At 52.9% G+C, this 22,644-nt stretch overlaps 10 protein-coding genes and 1 pseudogene across 11 annotated transcripts, besides 1 other annotated feature; 4 read left to right on the top strand and 7 right to left on the bottom strand.

Moving 5' to 3' along the window:
* Positions 1 to 274: 274 nt before the first annotated feature.
* Positions 275 to 2,053, bottom strand: NCS54_00422800 (annotated as a pseudogene). Its single transcript has 8 exons — positions 1,768 to 2,053; positions 1,675 to 1,713; positions 1,484 to 1,627; positions 1,153 to 1,427; positions 1,006 to 1,093; positions 803 to 952; positions 489 to 750; positions 275 to 434 (listed from the first exon to the last, which is right to left on the bottom strand).
* Positions 275 to 2,053: a sequence feature.
* Positions 2,054 to 3,265: 1,212 nt separating this feature from the next.
* NCS54_00422700 (Hypothetical protein) lies at positions 3,266 to 4,123 on the top strand (the record flags this gene model as incomplete). The annotated part of the gene is made up of 2 exons (XM_053149772.1): positions 3,266 to 3,338; positions 3,393 to 4,123. The coding sequence occupies 2 exons, from the start codon at positions 3,266 to 3,268 to the stop codon at positions 4,121 to 4,123; spliced, it is 804 nt and encodes a 267-aa protein (XP_053005747.1).
* A 725-nt stretch (positions 4,124 to 4,848) lies between these two features.
* NCS54_00422600 (Hypothetical protein) lies at positions 4,849 to 6,254 on the top strand (the record flags this gene model as incomplete). The annotated part of the gene is made up of 2 exons (XM_053149771.1): positions 4,849 to 5,293; positions 5,344 to 6,254. 2 exons carry the CDS (start codon positions 4,849 to 4,851, stop codon positions 6,252 to 6,254), a joined length of 1,356 nt encoding a protein of 451 aa, XP_053005746.1.
* Positions 6,255 to 6,621: 367 nt separating this feature from the next.
* NCS54_00422500 (DFP domain-containing protein) lies at positions 6,622 to 7,716 on the bottom strand (the record flags this gene model as incomplete). Its single annotated transcript, XM_053149770.1, has 1 exon — positions 6,622 to 7,716. One exon carries the CDS (start codon positions 7,714 to 7,716, stop codon positions 6,622 to 6,624), a length of 1,095 nt encoding a protein of 364 aa, XP_053005745.1.
* Positions 7,717 to 8,625: 909 nt separating this feature from the next.
* NCS54_00422400 (Hypothetical protein) lies at positions 8,626 to 9,857 on the top strand (the record flags this gene model as incomplete). The annotated part of the gene is made up of 3 exons (XM_053149769.1): positions 8,626 to 8,883; positions 8,985 to 9,317; positions 9,426 to 9,857. The coding sequence occupies 3 exons, from the start codon at positions 8,626 to 8,628 to the stop codon at positions 9,855 to 9,857; spliced, it is 1,023 nt and encodes a 340-aa protein (XP_053005744.1).
* Positions 9,858 to 10,575: 718 nt separating this feature from the next.
* On the bottom strand, positions 10,576 to 12,350 carry NCS54_00422300 (Hypothetical protein; the record flags this gene model as incomplete). Its single annotated transcript, XM_053149768.1, has 2 exons — positions 10,576 to 10,918; positions 10,972 to 12,350. 2 exons carry the CDS (start codon positions 12,348 to 12,350, stop codon positions 10,576 to 10,578), a joined length of 1,722 nt encoding a protein of 573 aa, XP_053005743.1.
* A 1,236-nt stretch (positions 12,351 to 13,586) lies between these two features.
* Positions 13,587 to 14,511, top strand: NCS54_00422200 (Hypothetical protein; the record flags this gene model as incomplete). The annotated part of the gene is made up of 2 exons (XM_053149767.1): positions 13,587 to 13,656; positions 13,712 to 14,511. 2 exons carry the CDS (start codon positions 13,587 to 13,589, stop codon positions 14,509 to 14,511), a joined length of 870 nt encoding a protein of 289 aa, XP_053005742.1.
* A 465-nt stretch (positions 14,512 to 14,976) lies between these two features.
* NCS54_00422100 (Hypothetical protein) lies at positions 14,977 to 16,635 on the bottom strand (the record flags this gene model as incomplete). The annotated part of the gene is made up of 1 exon (XM_053149766.1): positions 14,977 to 16,635. Exon 1 carries the CDS (start codon positions 16,522 to 16,524, stop codon positions 14,977 to 14,979), a length of 1,548 nt encoding a protein of 515 aa, XP_053005741.1. The 5' UTR covers positions 16,525 to 16,635.
* Positions 16,636 to 17,508: 873 nt separating this feature from the next.
* On the bottom strand, positions 17,509 to 18,405 carry NCS54_00422000 (Protein YAE1; the record flags this gene model as incomplete). The annotated part of the gene is made up of 3 exons (XM_053149765.1): positions 17,509 to 17,615; positions 17,668 to 17,708; positions 17,762 to 18,405. 3 exons carry the CDS (start codon positions 18,403 to 18,405, stop codon positions 17,509 to 17,511), a joined length of 792 nt encoding a protein of 263 aa, XP_053005740.1.
* A 722-nt stretch (positions 18,406 to 19,127) lies between these two features.
* Positions 19,128 to 19,820, bottom strand: NCS54_00421900 (Hypothetical protein; the record flags this gene model as incomplete). Its single annotated transcript, XM_053149764.1, has 1 exon — positions 19,128 to 19,820. One exon carries the CDS (start codon positions 19,818 to 19,820, stop codon positions 19,128 to 19,130), a length of 693 nt encoding a protein of 230 aa, XP_053005739.1.
* A 1,131-nt stretch (positions 19,821 to 20,951) lies between these two features.
* Positions 20,952 to 22,634, bottom strand: NCS54_00421800 (Zn(2)-C6 fungal-type domain-containing protein; the record flags this gene model as incomplete). Its single annotated transcript, XM_053149763.1, has 1 exon — positions 20,952 to 22,634. The coding sequence occupies exon 1, from the start codon at positions 22,527 to 22,529 to the stop codon at positions 20,952 to 20,954; it is 1,578 nt and encodes a 525-aa protein (XP_053005738.1). The 5' UTR covers positions 22,530 to 22,634.
* Between the last annotated feature and the right edge of the window lie 10 nt (positions 22,635 to 22,644).

Here is a 22,644-nt window from a genome sequence, read left to right as displayed (position 1 = left end):
TACCACAGCCGACGAGCCTCGCATTTTGAGCTTTTTTTGAGATGGGAGAAAGAGTCAGGTGTAAGAGACACTTAAAGGCATCACAAAATGAGTGGCCGTACCACTTGTCTGCGTGGGCTGTTTGATCTACAACCCCTGTCCTTGCAAACAAGACCTTGTCGCCGTTGGCTTTAAGCTCCATATGCTTGTTTGCATCCGTGCAGAAACGAAGTGGATTCCCGTCTTAAATTGTATCAACTCTAGAGAGCAAGGGGCTAGGTAGCTATTCACATTCTCAGACCGTCTTCGATAGTTCCTTGTCTGATCCGTAGATGGCAAGTCCCGGCCAAGGATTGGGCATGGCAGGATTCAGCTCCGACTTTTCACGCTCGAGATTGGAGCCCAGGGCTTCAATAAGAGTGCCGTCGTCAAGATCAATGGCCCAGACCATAGTGCTAGAGTGAAACTCGTTAGTGATGGACACAGCGACAGGACTCAGGTTGACTGACCCTCCAAGGCAGCGCTTGTTGGCGTAATCCATCTTCATCTTGAGCGTCTCGGCATCGTCCCAGCTCACCCACTGGTCCTCGTCCCATGTGACTATCTTTACGGCCGCCTCTTCGTCAAAGGAGACCTTGCCGCCGCTCTTGATGATCTTGTTGATCTCGGCTGCTGAGAGAACGCCCTCTGTACCTGTACACTTACCCTTGTCGGCACCCGTCTTGAAAGGACATCCAGCTTTCATGCATTTGGGGTCTTTCATTGTGAAGCCTGGTTCTGTAAGTTCTCTGTGGTCTTAGATCCTCTATACGGCTTGACTTACTTCGACCGTAAAAGCCAAGGCCCATGATCACCCGGTCGGGGTTGATGTTGTTCCTCCACATGAGCTCCAGCGAGGCGTCAATCTCGGTCAGGTTCGTGTGCGCCTGCGCAATGTTTCCAATATCTTCCACGTGCTTGTCCCATACGCCATCTATAGCTCGGGTCAGCGAATTCTTGAGCCTCAGATACTGTTCCGTCACGTACGAATGTCATAGGTCATGATGTTGTACCAGTCGACGTATGGTTCCAGCTCGACGATATTGAATCCTTTCAGATACCAATAAGAGGCTGGCTGTTATGACTGGATCAGTAGATGTCATGGGCAACTTGAAAGAATGGCTTTTCACTCACCAATGTGATGGTCAATCCGTACTTTCGGCTAGAGTTATTCAGGGCTCTTCTCAAACGGCGAAGGAGCTTGACAAAGTTGTCAAAGTCCTCTTCAGCACCACCACGGTCTTCTGCGACGGGATACTCCCAGTCAATATCGACGCCGTCAAAGTTGTGGTTCTCCAGAAACGAGAGTAGAGACAAGAAGAAGGCGTCCTGCGCCTTTTCGGACTTGGCAAGTTCAGAAAAGACCTTGCGGTAGGGGCCAGGGTCATTCATAGCCCAACCACCGATAGCTAATTGTTCGTTAGCCTTTTTATCTCACCGTCACTGAAGGCTAGACTATTCGTACCGATCCAAACTTCTAGGCTCGAGTCTTTGTCCTTCAGGTCAGTCACACGGTCGTACAGCTTGGCCGTGTTGGAGTCCATAGCCTGAACGAAATAGGTCTTCGGGTTGATCAAGGCGAATGCGAAATTGATGTGGGTGTACCATCCTAAAACGAACAATCAGCATCTGAATCTCAGTAAACCTATCAAGTACCAGAATCTGTACCCAAAGGGATCTCTTCAGGTTCCATTCCTGTAGCCTCAGTCAGCATTGGAGAAGCAACACTACGAAAGGCTATCAACTTACTGCCACAGGGTCGCTCCAAGTTCCATCCTTCATAGTATCCGATGGTCCTCTTCTCTGAGCTTCTGCCCGAGCACTCGGGCGAGGTAACCTTCTTGCCCTTGCAGTAACTGTCAATAGTTCCGCAGAAGCCAAACTCACTACAGCAAACGTTCAGCGGGCAGCCGGAGTTGTTGGACCATTTGATGCCCCATCCCGGGTCGCATTCGCTCTTGTAGTCACAGCTCGATGTGCACTTCTCGCCGCAGTAATCAGGACCAGTGCCGCATATCCCTATGCCGGTCGAGTTTCTGTAGTTCCTTGCTGTTAGAGAACGGAGAGAAGCTAGGGAGTTCGTTGGAGCCCAATACCAGCAGGGCAGGGTGGACAGAGGAACGCAAGTTTGATGAGGGCACTCCAGATGAACACAAGTACACCATATCCCTGACAGGCAACGCCAAAAAGTACAACAAGGACGAATGCCTCAGCTCATTCAAGCGCATCATACACGGGTGCGACAAGGAGGATGACGATAACCCACTGAGCTGGAAGCGCGGCGGCAGTTGGCAGCGCGGCAATTACGAGTACCGGCTCGACATTAAGCGGAAAAATCGACCCCAGAACCTCAAGGAGCCTTTTGGCACTTGCAGAGGGAACAACCACTTTTGGTATGCCGACTATACAATCTATGGTGAGTTGCAGACGCTTCCCCCAAGGGATGAGGTGATGCTGACCAAAACCTCCAGGTGCTGGTTTCTCCAGCTGGGATCACGGCAAGAAGACTCTCCTCCCGAGCATCAAGGACTGTCTGGGCGAGGGCGTTACGTCCTTCGAATTTGAGTACTTTGACGAGCCCAACCAGTTCGGACACGAGTGGCTGGCGACGTTCAATACACCAGGCCTTGTCAACTCTCGTTGTTTCAAGAACAACAAGGTGGTGTTTGCGGCGCATGGATTTACAGATGGCTGTGAGGGTGATGATTTCTAGCATGTCGACCGTGCATGTTGGATTAGTATAGGTTCCTGTTTAGAAGGACAATACCTGATCACCTTTAAAGCCCGACGTCGAGTTCTTGCGAAGTTGAGGTCACGCCTCCATTCTAGAGGTTAATTATCTATGGTCAGTCGAGAGTAAAATCCCGTCTGGCTCTCAGCGGACACTTCAGTAAGGGGAACCTGTCTTCGGGTCGTTTATGGCCTTGAACACGAATCAAATACCCCTCCTTAGTTCATCCGTGACCGATATGTAGTTCGCGGAAACATTAAGGTATCTGTTGAAGCTGCTGGTTTAGGCCTTAGTCAGCGGGTGGACCGTGCTTGCCGGTGATCGCGACAGGTCGTGAGGCTCCTGCCATGCCCCACGAGCAAAGACAGTTGCATTCGCATTCACCTTAAAACAACAACACTTGACGCGTCCTCGACATTCCGAATCGGACTTGGAGTCTCATTTACGGCCTATACTCCCTTTTAGCTCCATTTTCCATCAAAGAGCAAACACCAGACACCTCGACACGTCTCCAAGATGGCAAAAGAACGAAACTACAACCCAGTTCAAGCTCAGCGCAAAGCTGACAAGGCCAAGGCCATCAAAAAAGGTATGTCGCACTGTAGACGTAACCCGCGCGCCCCTTTCTAAACGTTACCTCTAGGCAAGGCCGAACAGCAAGGACGACGCAACGAAAAGCTCGCGCGAAAGAACCCCGACCGTATCCAGAAACAGATCGACGACCTAAAAAAGATTACATCGAGCGGCGGCAAGCTCACACGGCATGAGGAGCAGGTGCTGGAAGGGCTCGAGAAGGAGATTCGAGCTGTGAGGAAGGCAAGAGACACATTGGGCGAAAATGCGCCTACGTTTGGACGAGGATTCAACAGAGATCGCGACTCAGGAGCTGGAGTACTTGGAAAGAGGCGGAGAGGGTCCAACGATGCCACTACCAGCGACGAAGAAGTTCCCGACGACGTAAAGAGCATTCCCATGCCGCGAGATACACCACCCCCGATCCCCAAGGATGTCATGGATAAATGGTGGGCGGAGCGACGTGCAAGGAGAGCCGCAGAGAACCCTACAAGACAAGACGAAGGAGACAGACCACCAAAGAAGGAAGCGCCTCCTGTCGAGGCCAAGACGGTATACGAGGCGAAGCCAATTGTGCGCGATCTCAGGAAAGAAGCAGTTTCGGCATTCGTGCCCACGGCAGTCAAGTTGAAGATGAACAAGGGACAAGGCCAAGGCGGTTTGATGGAGCCGGAAGAGGCAGACCGGCTCGAGAAGGAAGGTTACCTCAAAACGGGGGATAACGATGCATCTCGGCAAGCAGAACGAGGCCCGCCATCACGGCATGTGACCATGGAGGAGGTGGAAGATGAGGAGGCTTGATTTGATTATTCAGCCGCCGTGGAGGTTAGTTCAGTTGGTTGTCGAGATGCTAATGATGCAATTGACAAATAATAATGCATATGACGGCAGTCAGTTCTCGGCCGATCTGGTGCATGCATGCACGGATGCAACAAAGGAAATCCGAGGAATGGTTGCAACCCGAAGTGACTCAACGGCATTGGCTCATTCTAGTCAGCTTTTGTCGATATTCGGCTACGATAGCGGCATGTGGAAAAGTCGGGGAAAGGACCCGTTCACCGGAAGAAAGAATGCGGAGGTCCAAGTGCGCCTCCATCCGCACATGCGGAGGCAGAAGACGTCAGGGCGTGCCCAATAGAACGGCTCTGAGGGAGGTGGTGGCAGTCAAGGATGACCTCGAAATGCCATGCCATGCCCACTGGTTTGGTGGAGCTGGAGTGAGACGAGCAAATGACGAGTTTTCATTACCTTTTTTTCATCATGACAGGACAGCGCCCTAATGTTAACAAACCCACCCTCCGAAAGCGGGCCTCGCTCTTGGCTCGGGACGGCGCCGATGCCCGACTCTACAGAAGCAGTTATAAGTTGGACCTCCCGGCAAGGGTTTCCTCTTTTGCCTCCCCGCTCTGGAAATTCCTGACAACTCGAGACAAGTCGACATGCTGCCAGTTTAAAGACACGGCATCAATTGGACAACTAGAAACAAACAAGAAGGAATATCGACATCGCTAAGCAACTCCGACGTTATGGATTGTCACCAAGTCACCTCGCGCGCCCTCCACGATGAGAACGACATCATCGACCATGTCAACCACATCGACGGAGGCGACGTGAAGCCAGGCACCGACCTCGAGAAGCAACGGACGACAGCATCGACGGCATCCTATCAAGAGACGTATCCCGAGGGCGGCTTGCAGGCATGGTCCGTGGTCGCTGGTTCGTGGTTCACCCTATTCGCTTCACTTGGACTAATGAACACTCTCGGCACCTTCCAGGCCTACGTGTTGAACAACCAGCTTAAGGAGTATAGCGAGGGAACCGTCGGATGGGTCTTTTCCGTCTACACCTTTCTCGCGTTCTTCTGCGGTGTCTACATTGGGCCTGTCTTTGACAAGTACGGTCCGAGATGGCTCGTCATTGCCGGAGCCGTCTTTACGGTTGGTGGTATGGTGTTTATGAGTTTCGCCACTAGTAAGTGAACTCCTCAACTAAATGTCCCTCAATATGCTGATGGGTCTCAGAACTCTGGCAATTCATTGTCGCATGGAGTCTTCTTACTGGCTTTGGAACCTCGCTACTGTTCACACCCTCGATCGCCGCTGTCGGTCACTTCTTCAAGGCACGACGCGGCTTGGCAACTGGCATCGCATCCACGGCTGGTGGTCTGGGTGGTATCGTCTACCCTTTCATGTTGACGTCGCTAATCGAAAAGATTGGTTATGGCTGGGCAACCCGAGTCGTTGCTCTCGTGTGCTTGTGCTGCAGCTTGGTGGGCATCTCCCTCCTACGATCTCGTCTACCTCCGGCCAAGGACGCCACGGCGCACCCCAACTTTCGCATCTTCAAGAGCATGCCGTTCCTCCTCACGACCATTGGCATCTTCCTTCTCGAGTTTTCCCTCTTTATTCCCCTCGGCTACATCTCGACCTATGCGTTGCAAAAGGGCTTTGGCAGTGACTTTTCTTACAACCTCATCCCGATCCTCAACGCTGGCTCAGTCGTGGGTCGAATTTTGCCTGGTTACTACGCAGATGTCATCGGCCCCTTCAACGTTAGCATTCTCGCCGTCATTCTCGCCATTGTTGCATGCTTTTGCGTGTGGCTGCCCTTGGGCTCCACCACGGCCGGCATCATCATCTTTACGCTGCTCTTTGGTTTCTCGAGCGGAACCAGCATCGCCATTGCCCCTGTCTGTATCGGGAGGCTCTGCAAGACGCAAGAGTATGGACGCTACTACGCTACTTCGTACACGATTGTGTCGTTTGCTTGCCTGATTGGTATTCCTATTGCCGGCAGCATCGTTCAGGCCAACGGCGGCGAGTACTGGGGTCTCATCATCCTGACTGGCGCCGTGTACATTGGCTCCGTGATTGCACTTTTCATGGCCAAGGTGTACCTCCTGGGATGGCACAACTGGAGGGCTGCGCTCTAAACAGGGGACGTCAGGCACCAATAATTGTCCAAACGTACGAGGTCGGTTGCAGTTGCATGGGTCTCGAAAAGTTGGACAGGGTTTGAAGACCAGGAAAAGAACAAAAGCATGACGAACATAAAAGTATTGCATTTCTGTATTGGGAAACGGAGTTTGGGCAAGGAAAACGAATCATAAAGATAAAAATGGCACGGCCGGATTGGATTCTCTGTACATAGTTAAGCATAGCAAAAAGCTGAATATAATATCTATTGTGTTTTTTGTAGAAACTCGACCAACTTGTTGTGTAACTCGACCCATTTCACTCGAGGTCATTTAGATGTTGTTCTCATGTCATTACCCGTAATCTCAAAAAGCTATGAGTGATTCACTTGGTGAACCCCTTGATGTGCTGATCATGCAACTCTTTCACAGCAGGGATGATCAGCTTTTCAACCTCGACGCCGGGATCTTCGCGGGGCAGCTCCTCGGCCTTTAGAGGTCGCAGTTCGGCCTCGCCCCAGCCGCCCTCCCGAGGCACACGCACCCAGCGGTCTTCGCGGCCGGGACTCACAAAGACGACCTCCCACTTGCGTGTAGAGAGCAGGTTGCCGATGACGAGGTGGTGCTGGTACCTGTCCAAGCTGTATCGGGCCTTGCGCACCAAAAGAGCAGGGTCCGTCTCGAGCTTGAAAGACACAATCATGCCCTCAGGTGCCCAGCCGTCGACCAGGTTCTTGAGGAACTTGGGCACGGGGTCGAGATCGACGACAAGGCGCTTGGAACGAGGGACTGAGGGCGATGAATCAAAATTGTCAAACGTCTCCTCGTCGTCAGGTTTCCTCTCATCCACAGCGTTGGTCGACTGGATCTTGTGCTCCGACATACGGTCCGGGGGCACGAAAAAGTCGGAAACAGCGGCTGCGAGGTACAAGAGTCCAGAAGGGCCCAGAGGCCCCATGAGACGGGCAATCTCACGCAGCTCGTGCAGATAATCGACGATTGTGACAAAGGGAAGTGTCAGGAGCATGTTGCCGTCCCTAGCCTTTCGGTACTTTCTCAAAACACCTCTCATCTTGTCCTCAACCTCGGACCGGACACCAATCCGCCCCTCACCATCCTCGGCTAGAAAGTCAAGAAAGCAATCGGTAGCATGGGAATAATGCCTCGAGTAAGGCAAGAGACTAAACTCTCGGTGCAGGAAAATCACAGCGTACCCGGCCTCGAGAAAGTACTCTGCGCTGGTGGCGCCGCGGGTTCCGGCGCTGAAGTTGTCAATGTAGCGGACCGTCTGGCGCTCGAGCGGGACGGTGGTGCCTCCAGAGGTGACGAGGACGACGCGGTGGCCGGCCGCGGCGTGGGATGAGATGAAGCCGGCCGCGAGGGCAGTGTGAGCCGCGAGGTTGCGCGGGGGCGGGTTCTGAGAGAAGTAAACGTCCTCGGCGGCGAGGGCCTCGGCGGTAGATGAAGCGGGAGCGGCCATGGCCGGGGGACGGGACACGGGCGGGCGGGTGGAGAAGACAGCCGGAGGTGTGTCCGGAGGGGGGAGTAAGCAGAGGGGAATGTGTGAGATGGATGGTTGACGAGTTCAATTGATTGAGAATGAAAAAGTAAACAATCGAGATTTTAGGAAATCACCTGTGGGCGACCTATTTATCCTCGCTTCCAGCTTCTCCTCATGATCAAAGAGGGTCCCCCATCACCCTGTGCTCACAACTACGAAGCATAATTCATCCCGGTGGGTTTTTTGGGGCATTTCGTCTCGCCGAACAGCTGTTGGGCATGAGAACTGGTTATAATTCTTGAGGGTTTCCTTCTCATGTACTATTCTCGGTATTCGACTTCATTCATCAATTTCTATCCTTTCATCTCAAGATACGTCCATCAACTTCCAATTCGCCCCCTCTGCCGGTGGCCCGGTGAGAGCTTCAGTTCCCCACATCCACACATCATAACGCTGCTGGAAGAGCTCACATGACATTGTGTCGCCCCAGTCTCAAGATTCAGCTCCCCATTTTAGATCGAGCACTGTTCCTCTACGGTTCGTTTAGACAAGCCATTCCGTGTCGGCATCCTAGACTTTCTAGCCCAGCGCCCTTGTGTGTTGGCCGCGATCAGATCATCTTGGAGTGGGAGGACAATTGAACTCACTTGGCGCATTCTACCACTACCGAGGTATAGACGATATACTACAACACTCAATCCACACACGGCATAGGGTACCAAAGTTGCACAAAATCACAGAAAGATACTCCCAGAGTAAATAAGGGAACCCGGGTCTAGATCTCGTAATCTCTCACGTTTAGACTGCAGCAGTCTAGCTACCTATTCAAGCTGTTCCCTCCAGCTCCCAACAACCTCGAGGATGTCTTGAAACCTCGAGGCAAACGAAATGTCAAAGATTGACGCCCTCCCAGGCAGCCACCAATATACCTTTCGTGGGGCGCTGAGAAACCTATTATCAACTGATGTCACCGTGCATACCTATGCCCAAATCCTCGACGGACTGCCACCAGAGCAATCATTCCTCGAGGGCTATGTTCGCCTAGACGAAACCCATCCCGTCTTTGAGTTAGGCCATACGGAAATGTGTGAAGGGTTCCTTGACAAAACTCAGGAGTTCAGAGACCGCTTCGATCCTTGCGAGCTAGTTTTAAAGAAGATGTGAGATTGGTTCTTCTTTTGATATTCTTGGCCTAGCATGAATGAGGTCACCGTTCTGTTCCAGACTGACCGCATAATCGAGATCAGCTTCTCTCTGCCTTTCGGAACACTGTACCAGGGTCCAACGACTTTAACCTACGGCTGATTGAACTTGTCGTCGTCGCCTGCCATCAGATCGCCGCCTATCTCTTTGAGCTAGACGACGGGGCCCACAAGCACGAAGTGTATGACAACTGGATGCGGCAGCAGCTTATGGAGTCAGTTTTGCAGTCAAGGCCTGGAAAGGCCAGGAGCATGTACAGCATCCCGCCAGCTGCCTTCTTTCACCCATCGTATGTGTATCCCGACCAGTACCCTCGAGGCGTCGCCGACGTTGTCGGATACTGGGCAGAGGGCAAGATTTTTGGGGGGTGTCGTGGTGTTTGACCGCGGCGAGACTGAACAAGAGGTATGTTTCTCAATGTTCAACTTGGGCAGGGCATTGTAGTCCGTGACCAGCCGTCATCGCTAACGATGCATGTCTCCCAGTGCAAGGCCATGTGGATTCATGGATCCCTTTTCCGGGGTCCTCGGACACTCTACCCGCCTACCCAAGACCAGTTTGATTCTCTCGTCAAGTTCCTTCTCGCCAGTCCAGGGGAGGGCGCGCCGTGCCCCCTGCCTATACACGGCACACCAGAAAACCGTCCTCGCTGGCATCCATACCACGCCCTTGCCAAGTACCGCATCTTTCGCGACAAGTATGAAAGACAGCCCGGACCTGAGCCTCCAAAACATAGTCACAGGGGACCAGCCCCGGCCGATTGGCCCGAGATGAACGACTACTACATCGCCTTCTACCCTGACATGCTCAGAAACAATGGGGCGACGTTGACCGACCAGGATATTGCTAATGCCCGAGCACGACTTGCCGAAGCGACGCCCTCGTCACCTTTCTTTTACCCTTTAGTTTCCGACTAGGTAGACATTTGTGCTCGTTGGCAACGCTACTTTCGATGCTGGGCCCCTAACTTACACATGTCTACATTCTGTTGAGGGATTGTTGTTGTTACTCTGGCTTTCTTATGGCGTTAGGGATTGATTCTGTTGTGGCATCTCGATCCGGAGTTGTGGGTAATAAGATGAATACCATTCTTCTTCTTCTTCTTCTTCTTCTTCGTTTTCAATGACGTCTCGGTAGTACACAAGATCGAAGAACACACTTAAACACATGACAGCATCAAAGCCCAATGCTGGAAAACATCGTGACTAACTAAGACAAAGTTAAGCTTCTGCAGATATAGAAACTCGACTGTGGAAAGGTGAGCCTCGGAGTGCAAGACGCCACCTTTCCTTTTCCCGCGAGGGGATAAGATGAATACCATGTGCCCTCGGAGCAGGACAACCTACATGTTTACCTTGAACTACAGCGAACAGCTCGTCCCTGGGTACACCACACTACCTTCGCCAAGGAATATACTCACCCAGCTCCTGTTGTCGTAGCTGCTACGAAACCCAACGCGAAAAACACGATACATCCCGCGAGGTAGATACTTATGCATGATGCTCCAACAATGGGACCCGGAATTCACATCTCCAAATATTCTCAGCTGTCGCAGGTATCAGTGCGCAGCGCGTGCTTCCAATCTCTCTACTCGTACATGCAAGTATTATTACAATAATCTCGTTGTTTTATATCTCATCGCTTGCCCTCATTACCCGGCGACAGCCTCCACGCCCGCAGAGGCAGGCTCTGCAGATGCAGCACCTTGGGCTTAATGTACCACAAAAAGGTGGCAATGCCAAACAGCACACACAGTATATTGACCACGTAGTACCCGTCGTGGATCATCTCGCATGTGCCTCCTCCGGCCTCGCACCTCTCCTTCTCAGATTGCACGGCGCACGAGAATGCCTCGGTGATGAGGGGGCTCTTAGTATCTGAGCTGCCGGGCTTGCCAGGGTGGCAGGTGGCCACTGTGAAGCTGTCGACGAGCTGCAGGACAAAATAACGCGGGAATGTACCGCCAAGATTGCAGACGCTGTAGGCTGTTAGCTCAATGCACATTAGAAGCAAGCCAAGACATTTACTTACGTTGCCAAGAGTGTCATGTAAGTACCGCCAATGACGGGGTCTGACACTCGCGCGTGGAAAGCTGAAACAGCGACAAACATGATAGTGTTGGTAAAAGTTGAAAAGAGATGCTCGGCGATGACAACCAACAGATACCAAGGAGTAACTCCCTCGGCAGGAAAGATGGCTACGACAAATTGGGCTGTCAGAGCTGCGACAAGTCTGCCCATGAAGCCCCAGCACCACAACCGCATAGGCGTATACTTTTGCGACCACATGCCAGCATAATAACCCAGGCCAATCTCGAAAGGAAAGTCGATGAGAACTGTCAGGGCCATGTTATCCTTGCCAAAGCCCTTATCCAAGAGCTTCAGGTTGGTGACGCCGTCGTTGGCCTGGAAGCCAATCTTGGCAATGAGGTGGACGATGATGATGGTCTGCACGTTCTTGAGCTTGAGGATACCCCACATGATGCGGTACACATCCCACACGCCATCTTCATTGTGCGACTTTTCCTCCTTCTTTAGGAGGCCGAGCCCAACGGTGACGATGATGTACGACCAGCCCCAGAACTTGAGATATCCACCAAGAGAGATGAGGCCGTCGTCTGAGGGGACAGCTCGGAACCACTTGTTGGCAAAGTCGGCGGCGTTAAAGGCGAGGAAGACGGTATAGGACATGAAGTGGCCGGCTGTTAGACCGACAGTCTGAGCGGTAGATGCATAGGACACATTTCCGGGTGTCAAGAGCGTGAGCGCCCAGCCATCAACGGCGATATCCTGCGTCGCGCACATCAGGACCAGGAAGAACCACCAGAGCATGAAAGAAAAGGCAGTCATGCCGCCAGGCTTCCCTGCTGAAGCCATCATGTCCTCCACATGTGATCCCAGCCATAACATGCCAAAGCCCGAGAGAAACTGAATTGGAACGATCCACGTCTTTCTTCGTCCAATCTTGGGGCTCCAGATGGCATCCACAAAGGGGCTCCAGAACAGCTTGAGAGAGTACGGATACGAAGCCAAGCTGAAGACGCCAATCTCGCTATAAGACATGTGGTTCTTGAGCAGGAACGGCACAGATCCCGTCGCGAGACCCATGGGGATGCCCTGCAGAAAGTATAGGAGGACCAGGAGGAGAAAGTTCCTCTGGTCCTGTCGGGGGAGGTCCAGGAAGCCGTGGTTGTTGAGGGCCGGGGTCTTGGGGACGGGGTCGTCGAGGGAGAAGGACTCGCTCTTGATGAAGTTTGCGGCGACGTTGTCGGCGTCGGGGTTGGCGGCCTTGCGCCGCATTTCTACTCCGCTGCTCATGATGCCGTTTCCGTTTCCATTCGCATCCTCTACCTTGAGCGTCAGGGGCGGTCGGCGGTTTTTGTTCTGAGGTCGTCGGGCTCTGGCGGTCATAGGTGGCGGGAGGAGGATCGAGGTACGAGCGCGTTAAGGAGGGTGTTATCTCAAGAGGTCGCAATGAGTGCGACGAGGCGTTGGACAGCGTCAAAGTCAGATCTCGGGGGGTGGGACACGGGCTCTCGGTGACGTATAAAGCCGGCAGGGGGGAACGTGGTAAATGGCAGCGAGGTTCGAGTTAAGATGAGTAAAGTTGAATAAAGGAGAGAGAGAATATTATAGATTGTGGTCAAAGGAAGGGAGAGAGGATGATAGCAAGAATCAACAACTTAGAACAAGTATGCCCGAACCAGGCAGCAAACCAGCGAGCCGCAAAGGGTCAGAAGAATAAGTCAGTAGTAGCGTTTCGGGATACGGAACCGGGTTGGCGTCGAAAAAAAACAGCTTCCGCTACCGTGGCCTCTTCAGGCTAAAAGATGGGATCTGATTGGATTGCTTCGATGTGGATGGATGGATCTGGATCTTGATGGAGAAGGTCTCGTCTCTTTTGTCCCTGGCCTCTTCTCTTTGACACGTTTGGTGGCGACAACGTCAACGTCAACGATACCACCGCAGTAAAGCCTGGACAGAAATAACGATACAGAGATGATGCGATCAAGCCTCCCCTAAGAAACAAGCAACAGAGCGCTCTCGAGCCACAGAGGGACAGGGGACGCCTCACCTCTCGGAACTCGCGTCTCTTCCCAAACAGGCAGCGCGTCAGGGGGTGACGGATTGATTGAAATCATGGATGGATCATGGCGAGGGGGAGACTCCACTGGCTCCCCGCCCGGCATCTCGCCCTCTGGATTACCAATCAGACGTGCTGCTGATTTGAGATCCGGGCTCTGGCTGTCTGTCACTGGGCCATGTGCTGTGGCTTGTCTGTGAACCTGGGGTCCAGCGCATGACTTTGCTTACGACATGTGAAGACGTGTTGAATCGGGATTTGAGAATCATTTGAAGTGCCAAAGGTGATTCTTCAGCCTGATTAGAAATGGATTTCCCGATGAAAGAGATGACTCACTCAAGTTTTCCCTCTTGAATTTGCCTTCATGATGGAACAGCAAGAACCCCGGATCGGATCTCGGGGTTTGTATTATCCGCACAGACCATCCCCTTATCTTATCATTACCCCTGTCAGAGAGAGCTCCGTCAACTGCGACTGGTCGAGCTTGATTGTTTGTAAACAGCTGCATTCTCAACACCAACAACTGGGCAGCAACAGTCTCACGCTCTGCAGACGAGACCATCATGTCGTCAGAAATAGTCCTCCCAGATGTTAATCCTCTCGATCAGGAAATTGCGACTCTAAAAGAGCAAGGTAGGTCCCATAGCGACGGGCGCATTCAATTGCACAAAGCTAACAACTATGTCAGTCGCTTCTTTGCGCAAGTCGCTCAAGATCGAAACTTCCACCATCCTCGCCTCTTCCTCGACTAGGAGTCTTCTTAAACCATCTAGCAGTCTCCTCTCGTCTCGGAACACTACCCCCTCTCGCGCAAAGCTCCTCAGCGAAGCCGACAAGCAAAAGGCTTACAATCAACAATGTCTCTATCGCATATGCAGCTCCGTTACCTCCTTCAAGGTCCACGACCCGGATCCCAATGCTGTCGACTGTGGTCATATCCTCGGTTTGCGCTTCGAAGTCATGTCCAAGGGCCAGTTCCTGCGACCCTACTACGTCATGCTCAACAGACCGTACTTCAACTCCAAAAACCTGCGCATTCACCGCCACACCCTCCCTCCCTCGATACCACTTTCCGGTCTGGCCGCCCGTCATCTTCCAGCGCCGCGCCCCGAGAGCGACAGTCCTCCAAAGCAGGATCTGGACCGTTTCGTGAGGACACTCAGAAGAGAGATTGTGCGATATCATAACCGGCTTGGTGTATCAGCCGATTTAAGACGAAATCTCGGTCTCCATGACAAGACGGCCGAGGATATTATGCCAGACGATATTGTCGAGGTCGGCATTGCCGATATCGAAGCCAAGCAGATCCGCTTTTCCTGGGCCGACGACCGCAGCGGTAGAGTCGTGATGGACGATGATGGCAGGGTGGTCAAACTTATCATGTTTGGCAGAGAAGGCCGTGATTGGGAAACGACCAAGGAGCTGTATGGCAAGTATGATCGTATCGAGGATGTCACCAAGCAGCTACAAGAGTATGTCAATGGTTGAGACCATTGTATGATGCCACGAACTATAAGCAGAACTTCAAAGGCGGATGCATTAAGGCACGAAGGATGAGTACATTGTCCAGCCAGAGAGTTGCGGCATATATAGATCCGAATATCCCCCGAAAGTCTTTGGAAAAGACCAGCCTCGCAAGAGACCTCAGGTCAGGGGAGGTTGGAGACAAAGACACACCGATTCAGGGCTCTGGATCATGTGGAAAGTAAGTGGCCCGGTACTGAAGAAGATTCACATATCTAACACTTGGGAGCAGGGATAGAATTACAAATGAGAATGAATTATGTATCAAGACTAAGTACAATAGTCGATCCCGAGGACGGGACACCAGAAGAAGAGAATTGAACCACATCAAAATGCTTCTCAGATCGCATCGCCATCATTTCCTACAACCATTACTGTCATGCGCATGAAATCCTGAGAAAATTCACACAGGTCGAAAAATAAATATGTCTAGAAGAGAGCAACAGCAGCAGCGGCGGCGACGGCAACCGCACCAGCGATACCGTAACCACTCCGAACAGCAGCGCCGACGACAACGGGCGCAGTAGGGGTAGCGTAGCCAGGAGTCTTGATGGTACCGACAGTGGTGGGCGCGGGGCAACCAGGGCCAGGGCAGTAGACGGGAACCTCAGTAGTAGGGCTACCGGGAGGAGGAGGAGGGTAGGCGCCAGTCTCGGCTGAAGGAGAAGGGTGGACAGGGTACTCAGGCTGTCCAGCGGGAGGAGTGTAAGTCTCCTCGCCAGAAGGAGTCTCGGGGGCCTCAGGGACGTAACCAGGCTTCTCGCCGGTAGGGACAGGCTGCTCGGGGGTGTACACAGGTGTCTCACCGGCAGGATAAGTGGGCTTCTCAGCAGGGACAGACTTGGTGTACACGGGGTGCTCGACGGGAGTAGACGTCTCCTCAGCAGTGTATCCGGGCTTCTCGTAGGTAGGGTGCTCAGGCTCGGCAGAAGTCTCGGCGGGTGGCTGAGGGGAGCTGTAAACGGGCTTGGTAGCCTTGTCGGAAGGGCAAGGAGTGGTCTCGGCAGGGTGGGGGTAGATGGGCTCCTCAGAAGTCACGGGGTAGCCCTTGGTGGGCTCAGGGTACTCGTTGGTCTCGCTGGGCTCAGGATACTCGGTGTCGATAGGCTCAGGGTACTCCGCCGTCTCCTCGGGCTCGTGGTACTCCTCAGTTTCTTGGGGCTCAGGGTACTCTTCGATCTCGCTGGTCACAGCAGGCTGGGGATACTCCTCAGTCTCGGCAGGCTCAGGGTACTCGTTGTGCTCGGGGACTTCAGGGTATTCGTCTGTCTCGCCGGGCACGGGGTACTCGTAGCTCCTTGGCTGAGGATAAGCATTTCCTTGTCCAGAGTAAGGGTATCCGGTGTTCTTGCCAGGCTGATGATAAGCCTCGGTTTCGACGGACTCAGGACAATCATCCGTCGCAGCAGGGGGGTAGTATGGAACGGCTGGCTCATAGCCATTGGATCCGGTATGCTGGGGGTAGGTGATGGGCTTCTCGGGCTGGGGATATCCCTTGGTCTCAAGGGGATGAGGATACTCCTTCGTCTGGTGAGGATGAGGGTACTCCTTGCCCTTGCCTGGAGCCGTGTAACCCGTCTTGACAGGAACGGGGTAGATGGTGGTCGTCTCAGGGACCACGACAGAGGCGTAGCGACCAGGGCAGTGAGGGACATTGGTCGGGCAGTCAACGACGGTGTTGACATGAGTGATAGTCTTGGTAGTCCAGACATACTCGCCTTGGCCAGGATGGTTAGGCTTTCCGGGGTGGACCCAGTGCCAACCATCATCGTCATCATGGTCACAGCCATCGATGTCAACACCATGGTGAGGAGGGTGCCAGACATCAATGCAGTCCGCGGGAGGGTTACCCTTGGGGCCGATGTCAAGATTGATGGGCAGCTCAATGCCCAGGGGCAGCTTGATGTCTGCGTTGAGGGACAGCAGAGCGTCGGCGGTGGCCGCGAGGGCAGGGAGGGCGAATGCGTTGTACTTCATTGTTGCTAGCGTAGAGCGAGTGTATGTTGCTTTTTTGTGTACAAGAGAATGGCACGTCAAACGAATGACTCTGTTATGAACAGGTGGAAAGATGAATACAAGAAGTGATGAGGATGAAGAATCGAAAATGAAGAGGGAAGAGGTCGTCTTTTATCATTCAGTTTCCCTCCGTTCGTGGAGTCTATCGTTATAGCTCTCAGTGTCCCCAAAGCATCACATCTGAGAATATTGCCAAACAATAAACATGAAAAACAAGCGGTCCGATTCATGAAATGACGGCATCTCAGATTATCCAGTTGCGCCGCCTCCAGAAAAGTAAACCATCAACGCAGAAAACCAATCAACTCACCATGCAACTATTCTCAGCCGGAACAATGTCTGATGAACCCTTGAAACAATGAGATTGTCCGCCTTGAAACTAGAGGGGTAGTGCCTGAGCGAAAAAGCAAATAGACGCTTGACACAAAAGGCCCGAGTTGGGTTTGCTGCATGTCTTGGATCGGGATTTGGGGCGATGAGAGACACGATGATGGCATCTTTGCATTTATTTCCGCAATAACGACCCCGATACTGGGCTCAGCCAAGTATAAAGAATAGATATCTAGGCTCTTTGCCTATCGAGCTGTATCTTTCCCAGAAAAATCATTCGATATATTCGTGTAGCGATTCCGAGAGCAAGACACGGCATCATATAGCTCCTACCGTCCCGTCATGGTTTGTTACACATCGACTTGAAGTTGCTTTTGCGTCATGGATAGCACAACCGGGTTATGGGGATGTCTAAGATCCGAGTTGGCACGCGAAACATGTTTGACGGGAAAAGAGGGGGAAATGGCATTGTAAATGGTTAGAACAATGTGCCTTAGCAAGACATGAATTGCTCTTTTGTTTCATGGCTTTAACTTCCGATCTATTTCCCCTTGCTTATGCTCAACTCCACGCCGGATTGACAGGGAGGCGGAACACGGCATCTCTTTGCCATCTCTATTCAGTCATCCGAAATTCGACCAAGAAACGATGATCCCAGCACGTAATCCTGAGTGTTCCGGCTCGTCTGTGGGATGCTTCAACCGCCTTTGACAGTCTAGTCTCTGTGCAATGTCAGTATCGCAGCATAATCAATATCGAGGAAAGACAACATACCCAATCTACTCCTACTCTTCACCTCTGTCCTCTCTTGCTCCCTCGGAGCGATGGTTCCTCACAATAGAATATCCAGTCACAGTCTCAACCTCACCAATCAAGCGGCTTCTTAGTCGCCGGCGCAGCAGCCGAGACAAGCGGCTCATCCATGACACCCTCAAGCCTCTCCCCCGTCTCATCGTCCAAGACGCCCCTGTCGATCCTCCACAGCGCCACCTGCTCGTCCACGGCAGTCGTCCACTTTTTGATCAGCGGGTGCGCGTCGGCCACGTCCGCAAACACAACGTCGTCGCCATCGGCCTTGACTTCGTACTTCCAGTTACCGTCCTCGGCCCAGTAGTCCGCTTTGAAGATGCCCTTTACGCTCAGGTCTTCGCGCGCTTGGCGGAGGAGCTCGGTGGTTTCAGGCGTGCGTGCTGCTTCGGCGATGCCTTCTAGTACGCCGAGGAGTTGGCCGGCCTTGAGTCCCACAGTCGCGCCTAGGCTGAAGCCTTCGTCAAAGCCCTCCTGTAGACTCTTTTCCTTTGAGACAGTGATTCCTTCTCGGTAGCCTGCTGTCGTGTGCTCCGTTTGCAAACGGTTGATGTCGGATGGGTGAGAAACCGAGTCATCATGGTGATGCTCTCCCGTCGGCGATGAGGGGCCCGACCCAAAGACGTCATCGAGAGCATCATTGGAGGCTTCAGGCTCAACCTGAACCTCCTCCTGAGGACGGCCGATGTAAGCGTCGTCGACCATTTCGGCGACGGGTTGATAATGCATTGCTGCGATTGAGAGTTGTGAAGGTGTAGGGTAGCGATCTGAGTGAAAGAGTTGAAGCCAGTGGAAAACTCTTCTTGGAAGATGAGCTAAGCAAAGTCAACCATGAAAACAACTCCGCTCAACCTCGTCTCAAACAACATGATGTGATTCTAGAGATAATGAAGGTATTTATCAGACTGCTATTGCATTTTTGGTCTATAGAGGATACCGTAAATCTCAGCAAACAACCCAACTAGTACTCAAGACCACAAACTGGCTGTGTTCGAAATATCAACTCACAACGACTAACCCAAATATTCGCCAAGCAATGAGCGCAACACAACGAAACAGGGATTCATACGAAAACAAAGATCTTGGCTCCCATACACCCGAGAACAACCGAAGAAAATAACCCTTCCTTGCCCAACACCAACTCAAGCACAGGAGTACAGGTCTCTCCAATCGCCAACATCTTGCCACGATGATGTCGATTCGTCCTCAGATGGCTCCAGGTTTTCATCCTTGCTCGGCAGTGTCTCGTCAATCTGCTCAGATGCTGGGAAATTTGGCGACCGATCAATCCCTTCATAGGTGATTGGTTCATGGCAGTCCTCCGGCGACGCCCACCGTTCTGACTCTGGGATAGACCGCCAAAGCTCCACAAAGTCGGCCTTCCATGACTTCAAATCCACAGTAGCCTTCCTTCGCTCTTCTAGACTTCATTGGTCTTGCTGTCGGAGAAGCATGAGAGTAAAGGCCAGGCGCTGACCCACGGCAGTGCAGATTGGAGCGTTGGATGGATGAGCAGACACCTCGGGTCCAAACTCGGCCAGATGATAGTAGAGGGTCCCAGGCTCATCCCATTCAACCTTGAGAAACACCGTAGCCTCGCCCGTGGTGACAAGTCCATACTCGAGACCCTCTTCGATCATCTGGCCATACGCATCCGTAAGAGCACACGCCGTCAGCTTCTCTGCGTGATACCGGAACCGCGCAGTCGAATTTCCACAAGCCGGGAGCATCGACTCCCGGTTCGCAACCTCCTCGTAGACGTCCATTTCATGAAGCCCAACACGAAGGCGAGAAGCCGTTAGCATATGAGGCAGCACCCAGTCGACGACGCAAACTAGCTCTTGCTGCACAGATGGCTGGTCGGCGTAGCTGCCAGGGGTGCAGGGGAATAGCACACGTCTATCGTAGGCTGCTCCAAAAGCATCGATGACAAAATCCTGCCTATCCTCAAAGTCGACACCATCTCCAATATCAAATGCCTCTCGGGCCTTTTCAATCTTTGCAAGCTCTGAGATGATGGCGGCAACCGGCTTCTCGACGCTGTCACGCATGAAGAACCGGAAAAAGGTTTCGTCTCCAATCGGCTTCCGAGGGGAGCGTCCCTTCCAGAGACGCTCCATGACATCTCTGTTCTCTCAGACTCGAGTCTCAGATCCGAGTGCGTCGTAGAGTTTGCCAAAGGTGAGTCTCTGCTGGTCGATAAAGTCGACCCAGGGCTTCAGCTTGGGACAGGGCTTATCCTGTGGCATGTCCGCGTAGCCCAACGAGAGTTCTCGTGTGTCTGTTTCCACGGTGAACCCGGAAAAGATGAGTTCATGGCAGGCTGTTAAGTATTCATCAAGTGTTGTGGGGTTTGCTCGCCGCTTGAGAATCTCATCTTGTTGGTGTCTTGGTCGATGTGTAAGCTGGTGTGCATAGCCGTCTACACAGGTTGCATTGCGAGGTCTCTGATTGAGCTCTGCGGCCTTGCGGTGCTGGCTGTTCAAGTCTTCCATGTGTGTAGCCATCTCGTCGACAAGTAGCTTCTGAGCTAACCGATATATTGTTGTTTTCTGAATCGTACGTGGCTCAGAGATGAGAGGTAGGAAGCAGTGGATGTGGATGGATGTGTAGTTGAGAAGTTGGACTGTAAACAAAGATGGGATGGCCTTCACAGAAGCACTTAGCTCCTTCCCAGTCATTCAGGTTTGTTATGTGAGTCAAGGAAGTTAACTTTTCGTGAAAACTTATCTTCATGTTGTCCAAGTAACATCTCGGCCTCCATGCAAGGAGCCTAAAGACTATTTCCCAACACACCTTAACAAAGTAAAAGAACATAAATCGTCCCTAAGCCTCTGCCTGAGCAGGTCCCCGGTCCTTCACGGCGTTGATACCTGGGAGCGATGCCGTGCCCCCCTGAAGTTCTGTTCACCTTCTTTCGTATAATTGCAGCCAAAGTGAGCAACCTGCTTCTCAAAAAAAAAAAAAAAAAAAAAAAAAAAAAACTCTTGACTTGGCCCCGATTCCCTTGTTATATCCTTCTTTCCCCCATGTGCCTATTGTAGGTCAGTAAACAAGAATTTCATCCCGTTGGCCGTGAAGCAGAGTAGTTACATGTTGGAGTAAACCCCCTTCCCAACCAACCTCGTGACCCCCCAGTGTCATCCACAACACGCATAACCTAACAGTTTAACATTACTACCTATATACAGTAAACAAGGTGCCAGCCCCCATTGAAAGCCTTCCCGCGACTTCGCCTCATCAAGAAAAGGTCAACATAGCCTCCCCGTCTCCTCCACAGGAGGCAGCACACCACCCACCTCATCCCTCTCATGCAATGGCTGCAGCATGCGATACTTTTCTCGGAGGTACTCCCTCTGATTCTCCCGCATCCCATCAAGGTTGAGCAGAAAATTCACCACGTAGAGAAAGTCTTTGACGTGTGACTTGAACCCGCCCTCTGACTCGTCGTGAGAAGACGCCGGCAGCGCAAGCACGTCTGCGATGGTGCTCGCAATCTCGAAGAGCTTCTGCATGATGCCGCTGCCCTGCGTCGCTATACTTACGATGCTATTTAGCCGGCTGACCAGGTTGCGAAGTTGGATCGACAGCCGTGACGCCGGGAATTGCAACGATAGCCCTTCATGGGTCATATCTGACGGCCCTGACCGGAGTAGCCCCTGCGAGAGGGCAAGTTGCCAGAGTAAAGTCCGTAACCAGAGTCTGGTGATGAACAGGTCTGCCCGTTGTAGCTCGGTGAAGCCAGGCTGCCCAGAACCGCTCAGCTTCGCCTCGGCGGTTGCTGCGTTCATCTCAGCTTGGTCAAGCTGAACCTGCTTGCTCTCGATCCATTGCACCGTCAGTCCACCTATCGCCCCTCGTTGCGATTGCCAATACGAGAGGAACGTCTCGTCCAGTATCAAAAAGAGGTCTATCAAGCAATTGAAGCCGGCTCGGATGTGTTCCGGCGTGCAACTGTCTGCTGTCGAAAGACCTGTCCGGAGTGGAGGGAGAATGCATGGGTATCCAGAGATGCCGAGGAATCGTTCATGGATATAAGCCTCCCAGTAGACTTGATGAAAGCGCACCGGGTCGTAAGGCAGCTGACTTGAGTCCCGCATGTCCCGCTGGTGCATCTCCAGTGTCTGGACCATTGAGATGGCCTCGCGGATAAAGTTGAAGCTGCGGTCGAGACGGCTGAGGCCCATGGTGGCGATCTCGAGGTAGATGCATGTCATGATGCGCTTGATACTCACAGGTAAGAATTCATCTAAGCGCCCAGTGACATGTGTGCCCAGCCCGGCTCGGTGATGTGCCTCCAAGCCATGATAGATGAGGTCGTTTATTTGCGCCGCCACGCTCCCATGCGTGTGGTCTGCCGTTTGAGACAGAAACGTTGTCACAGCTCCATAGGCGTAGACCAAGGCGGCGTCCTCAGGGCTACTGTGCATCATAGAAATGGCGGCGACCATGTCCTCGGGAGTGACAGCGGGGCTGAAAGGGTAGACCACCTTCTCAAACTCTGGTAGTAGGGCGGTGAAGAAGCCCGGCGTGTAGACCTCCGACGCCGGGCCCGAATGCGACCCGGGACTGCTGCCACTTCCGGCCCAATCATGGCCCAAGGTCGGCGGCTGGACGGCCGTGGAAGATGGGGACACGGAGGAGGTCGGCGAGGACGGCATGGGATTCTCCCCCCTGATCTGAGCCACCAGGCGGCCTCGCTGCGGATTCTTGCGCTTCCTCGGCCCCGTGGACCTAACGCACTGGACGTCGAACTGCCGGCAGGGGGAGCAGGGCTGCCCGTCGTCACATTTGACCTTGCGCACTCGACACCCATGACACGCGGGCATCTCGGAGAACTCAGCTGCCGGAGATTTTTCTGGCTTGAGGCTTGGAGGATTTGAGCTGCAGGTCGTCAGCAGCGGCGGGTAAGCATGCTCAGGGCTCAGGGCGCAGACTAGTTAT

The sequence above is a fragment of the Fusarium falciforme genome, chromosome 3 (assembly GCF_026873545.1).
Source record: "Fusarium falciforme chromosome 3, complete sequence".
NCBI classification, from domain to species: domain Eukaryota; kingdom Fungi; phylum Ascomycota; class Sordariomycetes; order Hypocreales; family Nectriaceae; genus Fusarium; species Fusarium falciforme.
The sequence above is the reverse complement of the archived record's forward strand: the minus strand, read 5'-3'. Positions and strand labels throughout refer to the sequence as shown.